The sequence below is a fragment of the Pelophylax lessonae genome (assembly GCF_965119305.1).
Source record: "Pelophylax lessonae genome assembly, chromosome: 5".
Taxonomy (NCBI): Eukaryota; Metazoa; Chordata; class Amphibia; order Anura; family Ranidae; genus Pelophylax; species Pelophylax lessonae.
This window is the reverse complement of record NC_138772.1, coordinates 161027305-161045500: the sequence shown is the minus strand read 5'-3', so window position 1 is coordinate 161045500 and position 18196 is coordinate 161027305. Positions and strand designations below refer to the sequence as shown.

The 18196-nt window shown below is 37.6% G+C and overlaps 1 protein-coding gene across 2 annotated transcripts in view; it reads left to right on the top strand.

Annotated features, from left to right (window-relative positions):
• Positions 1–15183, top strand: part of GADL1 (glutamate decarboxylase like 1) — a 426922-nt gene extending 411739 nt beyond the window's left edge. For both annotated transcript variants that reach the window (XM_082257434.1, XM_082257433.1), the window contains exon 15: positions 14804–15183. In XM_082257434.1, coding sequence (XP_082113560.1) covers positions 14804–14977 — 174 coding nt within the window. In that variant the 3' untranslated portion in view covers positions 14978–15183. The remainder of the gene's footprint in view (positions 1–14803) is intronic.
• The last annotated feature ends 3013 nt before the right edge of the window (positions 15184–18196 follow it).

Below are 18196 nucleotides of genomic sequence, written 5' to 3'. Positions count from 1 at the left end.
GAATGTTGTAGATGGATTCTGTATATTAGTTATGCAGGACAAAAGTCACCGCAATATGATTGGTAGTTAGTAACGAAGGGACACTCATGGGCTAGTCAGAGCTTGGTATCATATAAATAAAGCTGGCCCAGGAATAGTAAGAACCTGGCTGCCATCAATCACTTAAAATTGCTGAGAACATTTTCATATAACTATTTGGGTTGAGCCCATAAGTTATACAATGTAGAAATGATATATGGGTTTCCTTTAACCAGCTCTGTACTACATGTCCATGGTGTCCTCTCCGGATGGGGAACCGCCACCAAGAGCAAACTCTAGGATGTGGCACGATCACTAATTCTTCTATATGCTCAGTAACTTGTATTACTCCTTAAAACATGTCTCCAAGCCTTAAACATTGTTGCAGTGACAACTACTGGGAGGGATCAGCAGGGTGCCCTAGATCAGTTCCTAATATTGTAGCAACAACCCCAAAAACGACATCTCCAAAGAGCCATTTCCTTATATTCAGCATGTGGGCAGGGTCTTGGGAGTCAAGGCAGCAGCATTGTTTTGCTGCATGCAAAATTAATGTATGCATGTTGAGAGGAGTAAGGATAAGCAGAATTCTATAGACCAGCAGGGGGGAACTCAGGCAGGGCGGAAAACACAGCCTAGAATATAAGTGCAGTGCAGGCGGTGTTGTCAGTCAACAACAGGAAGATAGCAGCTTACTAGATTGTGGCATAATTACCAGATGTTTTTTCTTTACTTGTAGTATTTTAGGTAGTAATGGGATGTTGTGCATACACACCAGAAATATATTAAATATGTTTTTTTTTCCTACACATATACTTTATTTAGAATGCAATCATGTAAGGAGATATGCACGGCACATCATAGAAATGTAATCAATATTGCAAAATAAATATCAGAAATAACATTGCAAGATTTATTTATTTTTTTTACCAACTGGGTTATATAACAATATTCATATTGTCAGCATATGCTGAACAAAAATGTCAAAATGTACTTGGTTTTAAATGTGACACGATCCCTACTACCAAAATATAGACAGTTCCCACGAAAGACAAATAATGTTTCTTAATGTCATTAGCCAGGAAAAGCCTCATAGTACAAAATTATAACCTTATCATTTTGGAAAAATGAATGAGTAAAACTTTGAATTTCAGATACATTTATGACATTTTCAGTTTCCTTGTCTGTCTAACCCTGCAGAAGGTAACTGCTTCTTTTCTCCCTACTTTATTACACCCACTCTACTTTTTTCTTTTTGCATGGCAATCTTTTTTTTGAAGTCCAGAGTTCCACAACCATGGTGATGAAGCAACACCGGGGCCATTAAAATACTCCACTATATACTTGACCTTTTTCTGTCAAACTCTGGAAAATCCAAATGGGTCTTGTATGGTTTGAGGTGCTAACTGGCAGGATTTTGGGTGGTGTACGTGTCAACTGGTTTCTCATATACACATGACTAATGTAGAGAAAAAAGATCTCAGATCTCAATAAGTTCAGTTTGGGTCCTGGAGCCCAGAGTCTTTGTAGTGCTTTGGGTGGGATAAAGCCTTATTTTCTACTTCCACATCTTACCTGGTAGCTAGAGCACATTATTAGACTAAGATTTGCATAGACCTTTATATATGTGAGCTGACTGATGCTCAGGGTGCTATCGCTCTGCTGTGGGAGCCTGTTGCTGTGTGAAAAGGCTGACTGTTGACAGAACACTAAAAAGGTACAAGTACTGCTAGCTTGTTTATGCTACAGGCTTGCTGTAAGTCCCTCTGCATCGAAATTGTGTTTGTTTGCTGCCTTGCTAGATAAAAGAGCAGAAAAACCTGTCTGGACTGTTTCTGGGTGTCCCTGTCTTGTGTATGGTTTACCACTCCCAATACCAGATTAGCTTGTGCCCCTTACATTTGCAACAAACCCACTTCTTTGTTTATAGAGTCTTTTATTTTGTATGCTGTTTTTTCTTCCATATACTATGTACACTTTATTATGCTCAAAACTATTGCTTTAAGCTTTTAGTGACCTGCATCTCAATTTACCCTAATTTAGTGACCAAGTTTAAAGCGGAGTTCCGGCCTCAAAAACAACTTTGGGCCATCCGCTTGCTTTAAATCCCCTAAAAAACAAATGGATACTCCCGATTTTTTTTTTCTTTACTTACCTTGTTTTTGAAGAAAGTATACTTGCCTTCCTTCCACTTCCTCCCTCTGCGGTCGCGGCCCGCACCGTCTCTTCCTGCTTGCATTGACTCCTGGGACCCGAACGTCATCGCTCCCAGGAATCAATGCGCCTGCACCGGCCCCACTCGTCAGTTCTGGCGCAGGGACGGCATGCCCAGAAGCTGTGCAGGGATGACACGCCTGCAACGGAACTGACGAGCGGGGCCGGTGCAGGGCATTCTGGGATGAAGAGGACACCAAAGAGGACGCCCTGGCTTCAGCTGCCCACACCTGAGATGGCAGCGCTGGACAAGAAATTTTCAAGGTAAGTATTTCTTCTAAAAGGTAAGTACGACCTGGGACAGTTCAGAGGCTATCCATTATGAAATGTACTAGCTCTGACTGTCCCAGTGGTATTTTTATTATGTCCCGACCTAGAACAGCACGCAAAATCACTGAAATTTGCTCGCTCACAAAAGATGCACGCTGGATACCAGGATCTGGGGGCCCCTTGGTAAAGGGAGCTTCCAGGTTCTGATAAGCCCCCCTCCTGCAGACCCCCTCAACCATCAGCCAGGGTTGTGAGGAATAGGCCCTTGTCCCCATTAACATGCAAACAATGTACTTTGAGAGGTAGAGCCCCCCTGCCCCAAAGCACCCCTCCATGTTGAGGGCATTTGGCCTGGTATGGTTCAGGGGGGCGCTCTCTCACCCCCCCCCCTTTCCTGACCTGTCAGGCTGCAAGCTCAGATAAAAGTCTGGTATGGATTTTGGGTGGGACACAAAACCATTTTTTCCCTGATTTTATTTATTGTTAGTAATTCTTTTCATTACATTCAGATGTCAGCAGGGAACCCTGCTGACAGCTGGTGACTCATTGCTTGTTAAGGACACAGCAGCCACCTGCTTCTTAACAACCATGACAGTTACTGGTTGTTAAGGACGCAGGCAGCCGCCCACTCCTTAACAACGTGGTTTTTACTACCGGTAATAAATACTCCCACTACTGCCAGGTGTTAAATTGACGCATGTTTTCACTACTAAAATACCACATGACTTCATAAAATAGCTCATGCAGTATTGTAATAGCGTTTTTTTAGTGAATGCCAAAAAATATTTAGAAAAAATGAGGTCTTTTACTGAAAATTTTAAAGAAGAAAAAAACACTTTGTGAATGGAGCCCATTATCCTCTAATGTGTATTTATATTTAAAAAAAAAAAACAAAGTAATCTCCAACCTTAATACACCAGCCAGATTACACAAAGCAATAGCTAAAATAGGAGACACATTTGACATATAGACAATTTATATTTCCATTCTCCATAACGACATCTAACAAATTATAGCATTGTTTGTAATTATCATGAAAGGAAAAAAAAAAAGCAACTGCTACTACTTTTATAGAAAAAAACGGAACAAATGTCTTAGTCCCAAATTAACATGTGCTAAATAAATTATTAAATCCACGTATGTATTGCCTGCAGATCGACTGAGCACAGTGAGGTTTATTTACTAAAACTGGAGAGTGCAAAATCTGGTGCATCTATGCATGGTATCCAATCAGCTTCTAACTTCAGCTTACTTAATTAAGCTTAAAAAAAAATGGAAGCTGATTGGTTTCTATGCAGAGCTTCACCAGATTTTGCACTCTCCAATTTTAGTAAATCAACCTCACTGTGTTAGCCTGATCACTCTAATGGCTTTACAGTGTCCTTAAGCATCACCATTCACCTAAGGGTTTTATGATATCTATATGTATGTAGCTGTAATGTCACAAAATAATAATAATCAGAATAATTGGAGCTTGATACAGTACAGTTTATGAAAACAGTACACTGGAACCACTACCGAATACAAACAAGCTCATACACACTATAAAAAAACTACTAACATCCACAACTATGTATATACAGTATATCTAAATATATATCTAAAAGTATTTTTTATATCTAAAAGTACTCATGCTCATATATAAAGGTTTTTTTTTTTTTTTTTTCACAAATCTGCCTTGCAACCTATTGATCTACGTTAGGTAAAATTAATTGTAGACAATAATAAAAAAAAAAAAAACTGGTTTATGAAATTATGATTTCTTCCTCCTGTTGGTAAGCATATTGGTTCATATACAGTACATTCCTTACATATACATTGCATCACAAGCGTGCAACTTTTTGCTCCTGGGGGAAAGGGGAGGGGCTTTTTTTGTTTCGTTATCCTAGAACCTCAGTGCATTTTTAAAGTATATCTTATCCATGGTGAAACTTGTATCTGAATTACATGTATCATTTCCTTTAAAAATGTCCCTCTTTGTGATTAAAACGTGTTTGAAAAGCCAAGACTTTTTTTCAATTAGTTTTAGATAGAGTATGGGGTTATTCTATTTACTCCCTTAACCGTAAAAGCTAAAGGAAGTTAAAGGAAATATCTACAAAGTGAGGATAATTCTCCAGAGATTTATCACCGCAATGGGGGCCCCCACTGGAAGATTGCCTCTGCACCAGTGGCTACTATAAAATTTTGAATTTTACTATCACTTTCTGTCTCAGTGACAATGGTTAATGAACATTCTATTCCATTTCCTACTTTTCAAAGCAAAGTTTTGACTTTAGATACAAATTAATATTAAAGTTTTTGATCTACAGTATATTTCAGTATAAATCAGTTCTGAATACTTAATTGGCCACATAAACATTAAGAACTGATTCAATATCCGATATATTGAATACATATATATATATATATCCTGCTTTGAGTAGAGAACAGTGAGGAAGATCCATTGAGTTCCCCACTTTACATTTGAACTAATAGGAACTATATACATTCAGGACAGCAGGACAGATAAGTCATTGTGTTCAGCTTGCTACTTCAACATGTGCTGTAATCATAGTCCTGTTAAACACTCACATTCGTGTTACAACCTGATAATGACTCTTTCTAATATGGCATTCTTATTTTTCAGATGTTTGGAATCTGACATCATCCACTTGCCAACACATGCATTAGTCTTGGTAGTCAAAATCAAAAGCTATCTAGTAAACAGGCTACATTTCTTTGCTGACAGCATGATTTAAGTTTTAATCTACAAGAGAAAAATTATTAACCACTTAAGCCCCAGAAGATTTTACCCCCTTCCTGACCAGGGCCTATTTTGCGATTCGGCACTGCGTGAATTTAACGGACAATTGCGCGGTCGTGTGATGCTGTACCCAAATGAAATTGATGTCCCTTTTTTTCCCCACAAACAGAGCTTTCTTTTGATGGTATTTGATCACCTGTGCGATTTTTACTTTTTGCGCTATAAACAAAAAAAGAGTGTCAATTTTGAAAAAATAACAATATTTTTCACATTTTTTTATATGAAATTCCCCAAAAAAATGTAAAAATCAAAATTTTTTAACATTTTTGGCCAATTTGTTTTCTGCTACATATGTTTGGTAAAAAAATTGCAATAAGTGTATTTTGATTGGTTTGCCCAAACATTATTGCGTTTACTAACTAAGGGAAAGATTTCTGTCATTTTTGGTGTTTTTTTTTTTAACGAGTAATGGCGGCGATCTGCGATTTTTTTTGTGGGACTGCGACATTGCAGCGGACAGATCGGACCCTTGAATGACATTTTTGATACTTTTGGGGTTACCAGTGAAATTACTTCAGTAATCAGTGCTATACATATGCACTGTTACTGTAAAATGACACTGGCAGGGAAGGGGTTAACTTTATTGGAGAGGAAGGGGTTAAATGTGTCCCTAGGGGCGTGCTTCTTACTGTAAAGTGGCGTGGCTTTTCATGTAACCACAGAGACATACGATCCTAAATAGCAGGATCGTATGATCTCTGCAGTTACACCAGGGAGAATGACAGGCGGCTTTGTTTACATCAGCCGCCTGCCTTTCTCCCTCTGCAGCGGACAATCTCGAGTGACCGGCGGACTTAGTATTTTTCAAATACTAAGATTCAGTAAAGACTTTAAAAGTTGCAACTGAATCCAGAGCTAAGACAAGGAATGCACGGGGTATGAGGTAGTGAAGCTAATTTACTTAAGATGTTGAGAATCTTCACCCAATAAATTGTAGCTGTGTTAAGCATCTTGCTTTTCACATAATTGGAAAATTGACTGAATAATTGAGGTGAATCTTCACTTAGTTTAATTAGTAATCTAGCCTTAGTGTATTAGTGTATATAAGAATCAGCTGACAGATGTACTGGTCATAAGCAATGAAAGCAGGCAAACAGCTTCACTATAAAGACCTCCTGACCACATTGGATGCAAATGGCTGGGAAATTGGCATTGCATATTATTATCAGTCTATTAAGAACACTTTACTTCCTTAATTGAATTTCTTTCCATTCTCTATTTTGTGTACAGGGTGTTTTTAGCTAAGGATTTTATGGGATTTCAGTTTTTTTTTTTTTACATAAGCAAGCAGAAGCCTGCTTATGTGTGAACTACTAGTTTGTAGTTTAAAGCAGGTGCTACTAAAATGAATGATCTACATTGGGCTCTCACATACATGGGCAAATATGTTATTCTTGGCTAAAACGTACACTGCTCACAAAAATTAAAGGAACACTTTTTAATCAGAGTGTAGCATCAAGTCATTTAAACTCCTGAGATATTTATATGGTCAGGTAAGTAGCAGAGGGGTTTGTTAATCAATTTCATCTGCTTTGGTGTTAATGAAATTACCAATAGGGGCACTAGATGGGCAACAATGAGACAACCTCCAAAACAAAATGGTTTACAAGTGAAGGACACTGAAATTTCTTTCCCTACTCATCTTTTCTGACTCTTTTTTTACTTGTTTTGCATTTGACTAGGGTCAGTGTCACTACTGGTAGCATGAGGCAATACCTGGACCCTATAGAGGTTGTACAGGCAGTCCAACTCCTCCAGGATGGCACATCAATGCATGCCATTGCCAGATGTTTTGCTTTGCCACCCCCCACAGTCTCAAGAGCATGGAGGAGATTCCAGAAGACAGGCAGTTACTCTACGAGAGCTGGATAGGGCCAAAGATGGTCCTTAACCCATCAGCAGGACCAGTATCTGTTTCTTTGTGCAAGGAGGAGCAGGATGAGCACGGCCATACAAAATGACCTCCAGCAGGCCACTGGTGTGAATGTCTCTGATCAAGCAATCAGAAACAGACTTCATTAGGGTGGCCTGAGGGCCAAACATCCTCTAGTGGGCCCTGTGCTCATTGCCCGGCACTGTGGAGCTTGATTGGCATTTGCCATTGAACACCAGAATTGGCAGGTCTGCTACTGACACCCTGTACTTTTCACAGATGAGAGCAGGTTCACTCTGAGCACATGTGACAGACGCGAAAGGGTCTAGAGAAGCCACGGAGATTGTTATGCTGCCTGTAACATTGTTTAGCATGACCAGTTTGGTGGTGGGTCAGTGATGGTCTGGGGAGGCATATCTGTGGAGAGACGCACAGACCTCTACAGGCTAAACAATGGCTCCTTGACTGCCATTAGATATTGGATGAAATCTTTTTGACCCATTGTCAGACCCTTTGCTGTTGCAGTGGGTCCTGAGTTCCTCCTGGTGCACGACAATGCCCAGCCTCATAATTGCTTAATAACTCACAGGCTATTGTGTTTGCATTTACAAAAATATAGTGCAGTAATTTTATTCACTATTACAGCAGTGAATTTATTTTTCCATTCCATTCTAGCTTGACCTTCTCTTATACTTTCCTGTTTTTTATCCTTTTTCTGCCCTAGAACTACTTGTTGCTGAATGTGACAGTTTAAAAATGACAAGCTATCAAAACTGAAGAATGTCAGCTCAAATTTAACAATCTTAGCTCTGAGAACATTCTCTGCATGTAATAGTACAAATGTGACTTTTAAAGAAAACAGAAAGTCTATAACATTTTAAATTGGAGGATAATTTCAAATATAAACATTTATTTCTCTCTTCTAGTAATATATGTGGCACTTATCTTGGGGTGATGCAGGTAGTAGTGTAACGGGCTAACATTTCTATCTCAAGGTGTGGTTCTTGGTGCACGGTTGGGAGAAATGTAGTTAAGACTCCAGTCACTGTGGTTATTGTACTCTTTTAATTGTTTAACTAAATTCAAGCATGGGTTTATGGATGCAGAATACCCCAAAAGTGCACAAATGTAGGACAAGTATTTAAAAAGTAGCATTAGGCCTTTTGGGAGATGTCATTTAGTCATAGCTGGCCCTGTGAGAGATGCCAAACTTCCCATGTCATTAAAAGCATTCACAAACTCCTTGATTTGTGGTCAACGAACCATTTTTGCTCTTCAGCAAGAACATTATGTACAGATACAACCTCCAGGCAGACATCACATAGCCCAGCTTTGTCCAGATATACCCTTCATCAAGAAAGCCAAAGTCCTTGAGTCTCTCTCTCTCTCCCTCCCTCTCCCTCTCCCTCTCCATCTCCCTCTCCCCCTCTCTCTACCTCTCTCTCTCTCTCTCTCCCTCTCCCTCTCTCCCTCTCCTATGCACAGCTGTACCAGATTCTGTGTTCACCAGTTTTAGTAACTGTGGAAAAGGTAGCAAGGCTGAGGAACCTTCAATGTCTCTGCTCTTGAACTTGGGCTTGAGTCTGGTTGGCTTGGCTTTCTGCTGACAGATGAGTACCTCACAGCTGTGTCTACATGGGACTCCAGCGGCGCCAAGAGAGTGGGCTGTCCTGGATAATTTAACAGAATCCCCCATTTGGAACCTCCTGCTGCCCAGAGTCTATTGGAACCTGTAGCTCAGAAAGTCAGTCATTCTTTTGACTAGCCTGTCATCTTGGACTATACCTCCCAGGGTTCCAGGCACTCTGTAATAGTCGACTCACTTGACTTTAGCTCTGCCACCACTGACTGGAGGATAATCCACTGTCTGGAGGAGAACAGTGCAACACAACTTCAGCATCTTAGTAGAGGGAGATAAGCAAGTAAAGAGCAATGTCTCTTTCGACGTATTGTTGTAGCTCAACACTTGGCTACATACAGAATGAACTTGTGATGCAATCTTACATACAGTATGACCCCATATACTCGTGTTCTATTATTACAGCTGCTCACTTGCTTTGTTAAGTAAACAAACTCTCTTATAAAATTATAATAAGTATACTGTACTCCCAGTTATCCATATTATACAGTGGGAAAATGACTTGAAGCATTTTAAAACAATTATGCTTCCTCTGGAATAATTAATATTAGAAGTAAAAAAATAGATTTCTGCAGCAAAATGCTGAAGCCACCAGTTAAAAAAGAAAAAAACTGTTATGGATAAATGGATATTTTTGGTCCGCATATCAAGAGATAAATGCTGTCCTGGATGCCAGACTAAAATCTGAAAATATTTCTTATCTTTCAATAGTTCCAGATCTTAGAAAACATACCTTTTGCATAGTAAATAATATATTTTTTTGTTGTCCTTCTTGCTGGTTTGGGGGTCTGTTGCACACTTTACAGTGGCCAGGTGAATGTATACATTTTTTGTTTACCAATTTACCGGTTTACTTAGTAGACCCATCTTCTCAAAGTGTGGATTTTCCCATTCAGAGCAAACTGGCCCAATATTACACTAATTCTGATTCCTTCAAATCCAATTTTTTTATCTATTTCTACTGTCACCTCTCCTAAAATATATCAAAAATTAGGAAAAAATACACAGCTGCTGTAAAAACAAAATGGTTGGAATCCGGATTCCCCTGAAACAAATGAAAACATAACTCATAACACTTAGGCATTTATCACAAGGGTACTATTTTTTTTTTTTTTACCCAAGAGCAAATACGTCTTCTAAATAGCAGTCCTTAGATGTGGCTGCTAAATTTGTTTATTATTGAAGGTTTTTGTTTCCTTATTTCACTGAACCTGCAAGTAACACACATCGATTCCTAGGGTGACAATGCACTAATTGTACTGTTTCTGTCAAGGAGCAGAATTGTCATCCTAGGACAGGACTGCAGAACACCCCATCCTCTCCTCTTCTTTAAAACATGGGGGAGGTGTTCTGTAGTTTGCCAAAATAGCTGGAAAAATTGTAACCAATAACAGTCAGCAGAGGCAGAAAGCACAGGAAAGTCTTAGCGTACAAGACTTGTAACTGGATCAATAAATATTTTTTGAAAAACACTTTCAATGGTATATTTTACAGATCACAGGGGAGAAAATAATTCACTGTTGTGGTTTACATACTGTACATTTTAAATACAGGTTCAAGAATTCATAAATAACCAAACACTCCCTTGGTTTTCAATAGCCTACGGCAAACATCCTCTTAACTAAATACCTGCTTCTGAATCAGCTAATCTATTTATGTTGGTTAAGTGTTAAACATGCTTTCCCTAATGTTACAAGGCATTTTCTGCCAACATCTCATGTGATAAATGACTAGTACACTGAAAATACTTTGTAAAAATGCATTATTATAAATCTCAGAAGACACAATCTTGTGAAATATTCAGGTCTTACCTTTGAACATTTTTTTCAACAAAATAAGTCTTTCTACAAATTCCGCTATTGAGTATCTATCCATCAACATATTAGTCATTTCTGAATCACTTTTTAAATAATGTGTTCAGTCTGCTAAATTAACACAGAGGTTTAAAATGATGGGTATTGCTTAATTGATCATTTTTTTTTTTTGTAAGCTCTTTAAAATAGTTTAAACAGCTGTATGTTAATATGTTCTTGCTTTTTTTCCCCTTTAAATAATTGTATGACTTTTACAATAAAAAATTTGCAATAAAAGTCAAGCAGCAGCATAATAAATCAATGTATTGATTCTAGTGATGCTTCTAGGAATCTGTGCTTACTGAAGTCTTTTTAATTATAGCGAATGTGAATTTATTGTCTGATTGCTACATCAACAAAAATATATTAATATTAATACAAGCACACTAGAGTGTTGATCCAGGAAAAGTCAAGAAGGAAGCTTTTTTCAGGTGAATTTGTACAGAATGGCACAGGCAGGGAAATCCAGAAAACTCAACATCAGGGCTACAACAAAACATAATATATTATCAATGTAAATGTGACTAGTATAATCATAAGTCTAACAATCATAGAAAATCATGGATAACATACATATATTGTGTATATGTGTACACACATGCATACATAAATATACACCTACATGTGCACATGAAAAGAAAAAAAAAAAAAAAAAATGAAAATCAAGGAATATCAAACTCCCCCCCCCCCTTTTTCTGACCCCAAAATGTGTTGTTTTTTTAGCTTTTTATCCTTTGGTCTGGTGCTCCTTCCATCAGTGAATGTTTTTTTTTTCTAGTAACCTGCTGAGTACCCACTGGAAGATAGCCATGTCTGTTGTGAGAAGCCTAACCCGAGCCAGTGAGCTTTACAAATGTTTTTATCATCTTACTACTAAATCCCAGCACCTCTTGAATGTTTTTTCCTTCATTGAACTTTAGGTGCTTGTGTCACTTTGTTATAACATTCTTTATAGGGCTTCTTTGCCTTCCTCAGACTCATCTAGGGGAGTTGACGATGCAGGATGATTTTTTTTTAATTGAGCCTGTGCTTTTCCCATGCACAGCAAAGTTACATTTTAGCATTAACCCCCCCCCCCCCACTTTCCTTTACCCCAAACTCATCTGGCCGTTGAGTTATGTTATAGGTTGTGCGTCAGGAATTTCCTGAACGATTACTTATTTTGAGTAGTTTTAGACCTGTAGGATTTCTTTAGGAACCCAACTATCGATCAATGAATACAGACTGAATATGGAAATAAATTAATATTAATTCACTAAGTCAAATATTCACAATAAATAGATAGATTGGTGGATGGACATAGACACAATAATCATACATAAAATATAAAATGGTAATAACACTCGATAATGTATGGCTATCGCTATGTGCTGAATAAAACCAAATAATTCAATTGTCACCGTGGACAAAATAACCATATGTAACTATTGATCAGACAATAGTCTGCATTTACAATGTCCCACGGTTATTCCCCTGTAGAAGGAATAAACGTTAAACTACGTAAAAAAAATGGTATGCTACTATAGCACAAAAACATACAATAATTAAAATTGGAAAAACAAAAATAGAATTAAAGAAAAATGTAAATGGTTATAATATTGGGAAAGAGCAATCAAAATATCATAAGAAATATATTAATAGGCCTATCAAGCTAAGCAACGAATCAGTAAAATTTCAATGTATTATAGTTATCCTCTTAAAATGGCTGTTGGCTTACAATGGTCATTTTCAGAGTCTCCTAAAATGGCTGCCTTACCTAAATGGCGTTTTATTAGGTTGGAGCTCCATCTCGGCATCCCTGAGGTGTTAGATGATGAGGCGTGATGATGAATTGTGATTGGATGGGTGTCTCTCCTCTATGAATGAAATGATCCCAATGGCTTCCTACACTTATACTATATACAATTCTGAACAATAAGCTAAAAAAAATCTTTATAAGCCTAGCTCAGAAGGTGGAATTTCTTTTCATTGGTTCATTGGTTCATGCGGCTAAATATTGAGTTGTTGTTTGTTCAAGCATTGCCTCTCTTAGGCACCAGGTGTCATTCTAAGACAGGGAATGTCTGTTCTAAAATTTTGTAAAACAATTATAATAACGTGCATGGCCATGTGATATTTCTAATATATATATTTCATGTTTAGGAGGTCTGGTAACTGCTAACGTATGAGCACATATTTTTGTAGCAGAAATATTTAACAGTAATAATTGTTTTATCAGGAGGTGGAATTCCAAATATAGCAATTGAATACATAAAATGCTTTTAACCCTATAAACTATTAATTGAATACAGTTACACACATTTCTCTAACAATATAGATTACAAATAAACAAACTGTAGTCATATTAACATCCTTTTTTTCCAGCGATGAAATATCTTGCCAGTAGAACATATTTTTGTACCCTTTCACCATGTATACTGTGTTCTGATTTACAATCATATGAATATGTCCATTATATTTGTCAGGTAGAATCATTTATAATCCATTGGCTTATATATATAATCACAGGGTCCTGATGATTTGCAATATAGAGATTGTGAAGTGACTTTATATGAATACCTTTAGCTGGTAAAATTGTTCCAGGAAAAATAGTTCCTTCCTGTAAAGGTCTCGTTCTGTGTTTATCTTTATCAGAGCTGAGACAATGGCTGGTCACTGGATAACTAGCCTTGCTCATCATTTCTGTTCATAAACCTACCTGAATATATATATATATATATATATATATATATATATATATATATAGATAGATAGATAGTGCCTTCATACTTTAACTTGGCTTGGAAAGTCAGTTGATGTTTGCTGGTTTCAAGGTTTATTACCCCGGTCTTATTTAGAAAGAATAAAAACAGCTTTTTCCTAGGCTCAAAGTGTGGAAAAATGCACTCATTGTTCTATCAGGGGATCTGTAGAAACTTAATTTGCAAATACAAAATGTTTTAAGTTGAAATACAAGCATGACTCTTGGCCTTAAGTTGACTCTTTATCTTTGAGGCTCATTCAATCCTAAAGATACATGTTTCCAACATTAAAATTATGAAAATATATCCATTTCTTCACAAAGCTTCTGACAGTTAGTTAAAATCTGTGTCATTTATTCCATATGAAACATAGTATCAGTTACATAAAAATAGCATATGTTAAGCCTGAGTATTGGAAGTGCTTACAGGTGATCAGCCAGGAGCCCAAAGGAAGAGAACACATGGATGTCAAATGTGTCAGAAGAGCTCCATTTCCAATGATGCTAGACCCACAGTGTATAATGAGACTTGGCGGCGTATACTCTGGGTCTAGCATCACTGAAACCGAAGCTCTTCTGACATATTTGACATCTCTGTGTTCTCTCCTTTGGGCTCCTGGCTGATCACCTGTATAGCATTTTCAGTACTCGGGCTCAACGCAGGCTACTTTTGTGTAAGTAATACTATGTTTCATTTGGAATAAATGGTACAGATTTTAACTAACTCCTGTACTCTAGTTTATCTTTCCTTTTACTTACTGGTAGCAAGACATTTTATTTACATGCTTGTTGGAGGTTAGTAAATCATAAAGTTGTGAAGCCAAAGGATCCATATAACAAGCAAAAAAAAATGAGAATTTTCTGAAGGAGGTCAACAGTTGAAATCCTAAGGTTCTCATAACAGGTTTTCTTTAATTGCATTAAATTGCTATACTGCTAGGCACTATAGTCTTTGATGAACTAATCGTAAACTGCATTTGCAAATTGTCCATTTCCACTAGGAAATTATTTGCTATAGGTAAACTGTGATTACACTAGCTTTTGGTAGATATGATCATGTTAGATCTCCCAGCTGAGACCCTCGGGTCCACTCCCAGACATAAAGCACCTCTATTATTGCAGCATCAGGAGGCATTTTGGCGATCCCTTTGCATTTTCTATAGGGTAATATACATACATTAATACATACAGAACTGGAAAGTCATTTTAATCTCATTACCAGGTTTTGTTACATATACAAGAAACTAGTGGTTAGGTTGATTTAATCTTCCTCTCTATGCCCAACAATGACCTCTGTTATTGATATGGTATGGATTGATCTTTAAAACCCTAAACTCAGATGCATAACACAAACTTCCCTTTTTTTAATGTTTTATATTTTTTTTTGCAGGTTGCACCCATAATTAAAGAAAGGATGATGAGAAAAGGAAGCATGATGGTGGGATATCAACCACACCGTGATAAAGTCAACTTCTTCCGCCACATTGTCATCAGCCCCCAAGTGAGCCGTGAAGATATGGACTTTGTGTTGGATGAGATTGAACTGCTCGGCAAAGACTTGTAGCTGTGGCACAGCAGCACAATGTGCTGCTCTTATATGGCTTGACAAAAGAGAGACTGCAGCATTTTACACTAAACATACACTGCAGTAGGCTAGACTGCTACAAAATTTTAATTTCCTGACCATAATCAAGCATATTCTATACAAGAACAAGAGACAATAATTGTGCACTACAATATATTTTCTGCTTGTAGAATAAAACAGGCTATACCCTAACAGTTTACTTTCAATTATATGTTTAGTAATTTTCCTATATACCTTATAGTATGTTTATGCCAAATATTCGTAGTGGCATGGAATTTTTTCTAAATCCACGTCTGCCAATTGATCGTAACAGTCTTATTTATGCTGCTGTCCTTTGGAATATGCAGGCATTTATTCTATGCTAGTTATCATCTAAGGCATGCATAATGTATCAAAGGATATCTTCACCCAAGGTCAGCTAGGACATAACACAAAGCATATACTGTATCTACTTACAATTGCAACAATCATGCACAGAACAGTTTCACCTTCGGGTCATTTTGCCTGGGCTCAAAATCGGAGGATTTTCCCTATGCCTTGAATAACAAAATTCTCTGATACACACTCCTCCCAGGCAGAGTGACTCGATGTAGAACTTCTTGATGCAAATCTTTAAAATGAACACTTTATGGTAATGGAGGAATAAACGTAAGTGAGGGTCTATGTTGATGGGCTGTGGGCTTGTGTTGATGAGCTTGCTTTTGACATCAGTTTGAGATGCTGCTGAAATCATTTGGAGTTCATTGACAGGTGCATATAGCCTGCTTAAAGCTGCTTTTGTATTCCATGAAACGTTCATGGAAAATCAATTTTGATGTGAACAAATCCCATTGTCATAGGCTTTAATAGTTATCCCAGTAAGTCTTCCAACCCCACTGAAAATATTCAAGTGGAGTATATATATATATATATATATATATATATATATATTTAATGGAAAACTTGTTTCTACATATAGCAGAATTGAAGCTTTACCCCAGTCATGATAAAAAACCTGAAATAAAATCCACCTTCCCCAATATTGCTATTTTTTTTTCCAGGGGAAGGGCTAACATACAGTAATACTGACCTTACACTACGATCTTCCTCCCTGATGATAACTGTTCCGCCAAAGCTGCTCTTGCTCGGCACGCTAATGTCTGACCAGGTTTTTTCAAGGACCTTCTTATGGATGTCATCACACCCATAATCAGTGAAAGAAGAACAACCACATCTTCAGGATGGGATGTGGCCTCTAATAGGAATGCCCTCCCACTTTCTATCACTGACTGGACCATGGTGTAAGGTATTAGTGTATGCTAACCTATCCCCCCCCCCCCCCCCAAAGAAAAAGAGCAACAGATACTCCATAGGTGGAGGCATTGTGGAGATAATTTTAATTATTTTTAATGTGCCTGGAGTTAGACTCAAAGTAATTGTGCAATAGTTTTACAGAATAAAGAGAATGAAAATGTAAAGACTCAGGAAACAAAAATAGTTTGTGTCTCCCTATAGAAAAAAAAAAACCTTTATTCTTATTTTTCTGTCCACAAAATTTGTTATTTTTTTTTCTTTTTTATGAACTTGAATTGTCTCCTAAAACAGACAATTAATTTATTATTATACATATATAAATTGATTGTTATTAAACCGTTATCATTTGTTTTTCTTTAATACTAAATAATTAGATCTTTGATAGTGAATGAATATAAATGAATAAGTGAATGTACAGAAGAAAGTGTTGTGATCTTTATTGACTGTTAGCACTGCTAGTTTAAATAATGCAATACCTAAATCTCTTTTTCATAATGACAAGTATTGGAATCTTTCTATGAATGTCTTTCACGCATTGTTTTGTTGTGTGCTGACAAAATAAACATTGTTGCATTCAAAGACAACCTGTTGGGTCTTAAAATAGAAACTAAAGCCTAGTACACACGATGAGATTATCAGACAAAGGATCATCCATTTCGTTTTGCATGCTAGTCTCCATATCAAAAATGAATAGGTTACTAAAGTATTAAAATTTGGGTGCGAACAAATAAATGGTCAGTGGTCGTCATCATGTTGAAATACTGCCCTGTGGCCCAGTCTCCGAAGGGAGGGGGATCATGCTCTGCGTCAGCATGTCAAGGCAAGACACACTTGTCTTTGTACTCCTCACTGTGTTGCCCCCACGCACGCTTGACACCATCTGAATCAAATAAATTTATCTTGGTCTCATCAGACCACAGGACATGGTTCCAGTAATCCATGTCCTTAGTCTGCTTGTCTTCAGCAAGCTGTTTGCGGGCTTTCTTGTGCATCATCTTTAGAAGAGGCTTCCTTCTGCAATGACAGCCATGCAGACCAATTTGATGCAGTGTAAGGTGTATGGTCTGAGCACTGAAAGGCTGACCCCCCACCCTTCAACCTCTGCAGCAATGCTGGTAGCACTCATACATCTATTTCCCAAAGACAAACTCTGGATTTAACGCTGAGCACGTGCATTCAACTTCTTTGGTCGACCATGGGGAGGCCTGTTCTGAGTAGAACCTATCCTGTATGGTCTTGGCCACCATACTGCAGCTCAATTTCAGGGTCTTGACAATTGTCTTATAGCCTAGGCCATCTTTATGTAGAGCAACAATTCTTTTTTTCAGATCCCCAGAGAGTTCTTTGCCATGAGTTGCCATGTTGAACTTCCAGTGACCAGTATGAGAGAGTGGAAGCGATAACACCAAATTTAACACACCTGCTCCCCATTCATAACTGAGACCAACACTATCAAGTCACATGACACCGGGGAGGGAAAATGGCTGATTGGGCCCAATTTGGACATTTTCATTTAGGGGTGTACTCACTTTTGTTTCCAGCGGTTTAGACATTAATGGCTGTGTGTTAAGTTATTTTGAGGGAACAGCAAACTTACACTGTTATACAAGCTGTACAACTCACTACTTTACATTGTAGTAAATTGTAATTTCTTCAGTGTTGTCACATTAAAAGATAAAATAAAATATTTACAAAAATGTGAGGGGTGTACTCACTTTTGTGAGATACTGCATATGTGGTAGCTGCAATTGTTTTAATTTTTTTCAGACTGAGAACTTTTCCAGCAATTACAGAAAATGCCTGTTAAGTCTAGTACACAATAGTAGGCTTTTTTTTTTTTGATCTACCCAGTAGGAATCTAAAAAGGGTCTCCAGACTCCCCCCCCCAAAAAAAATAAAAATAAA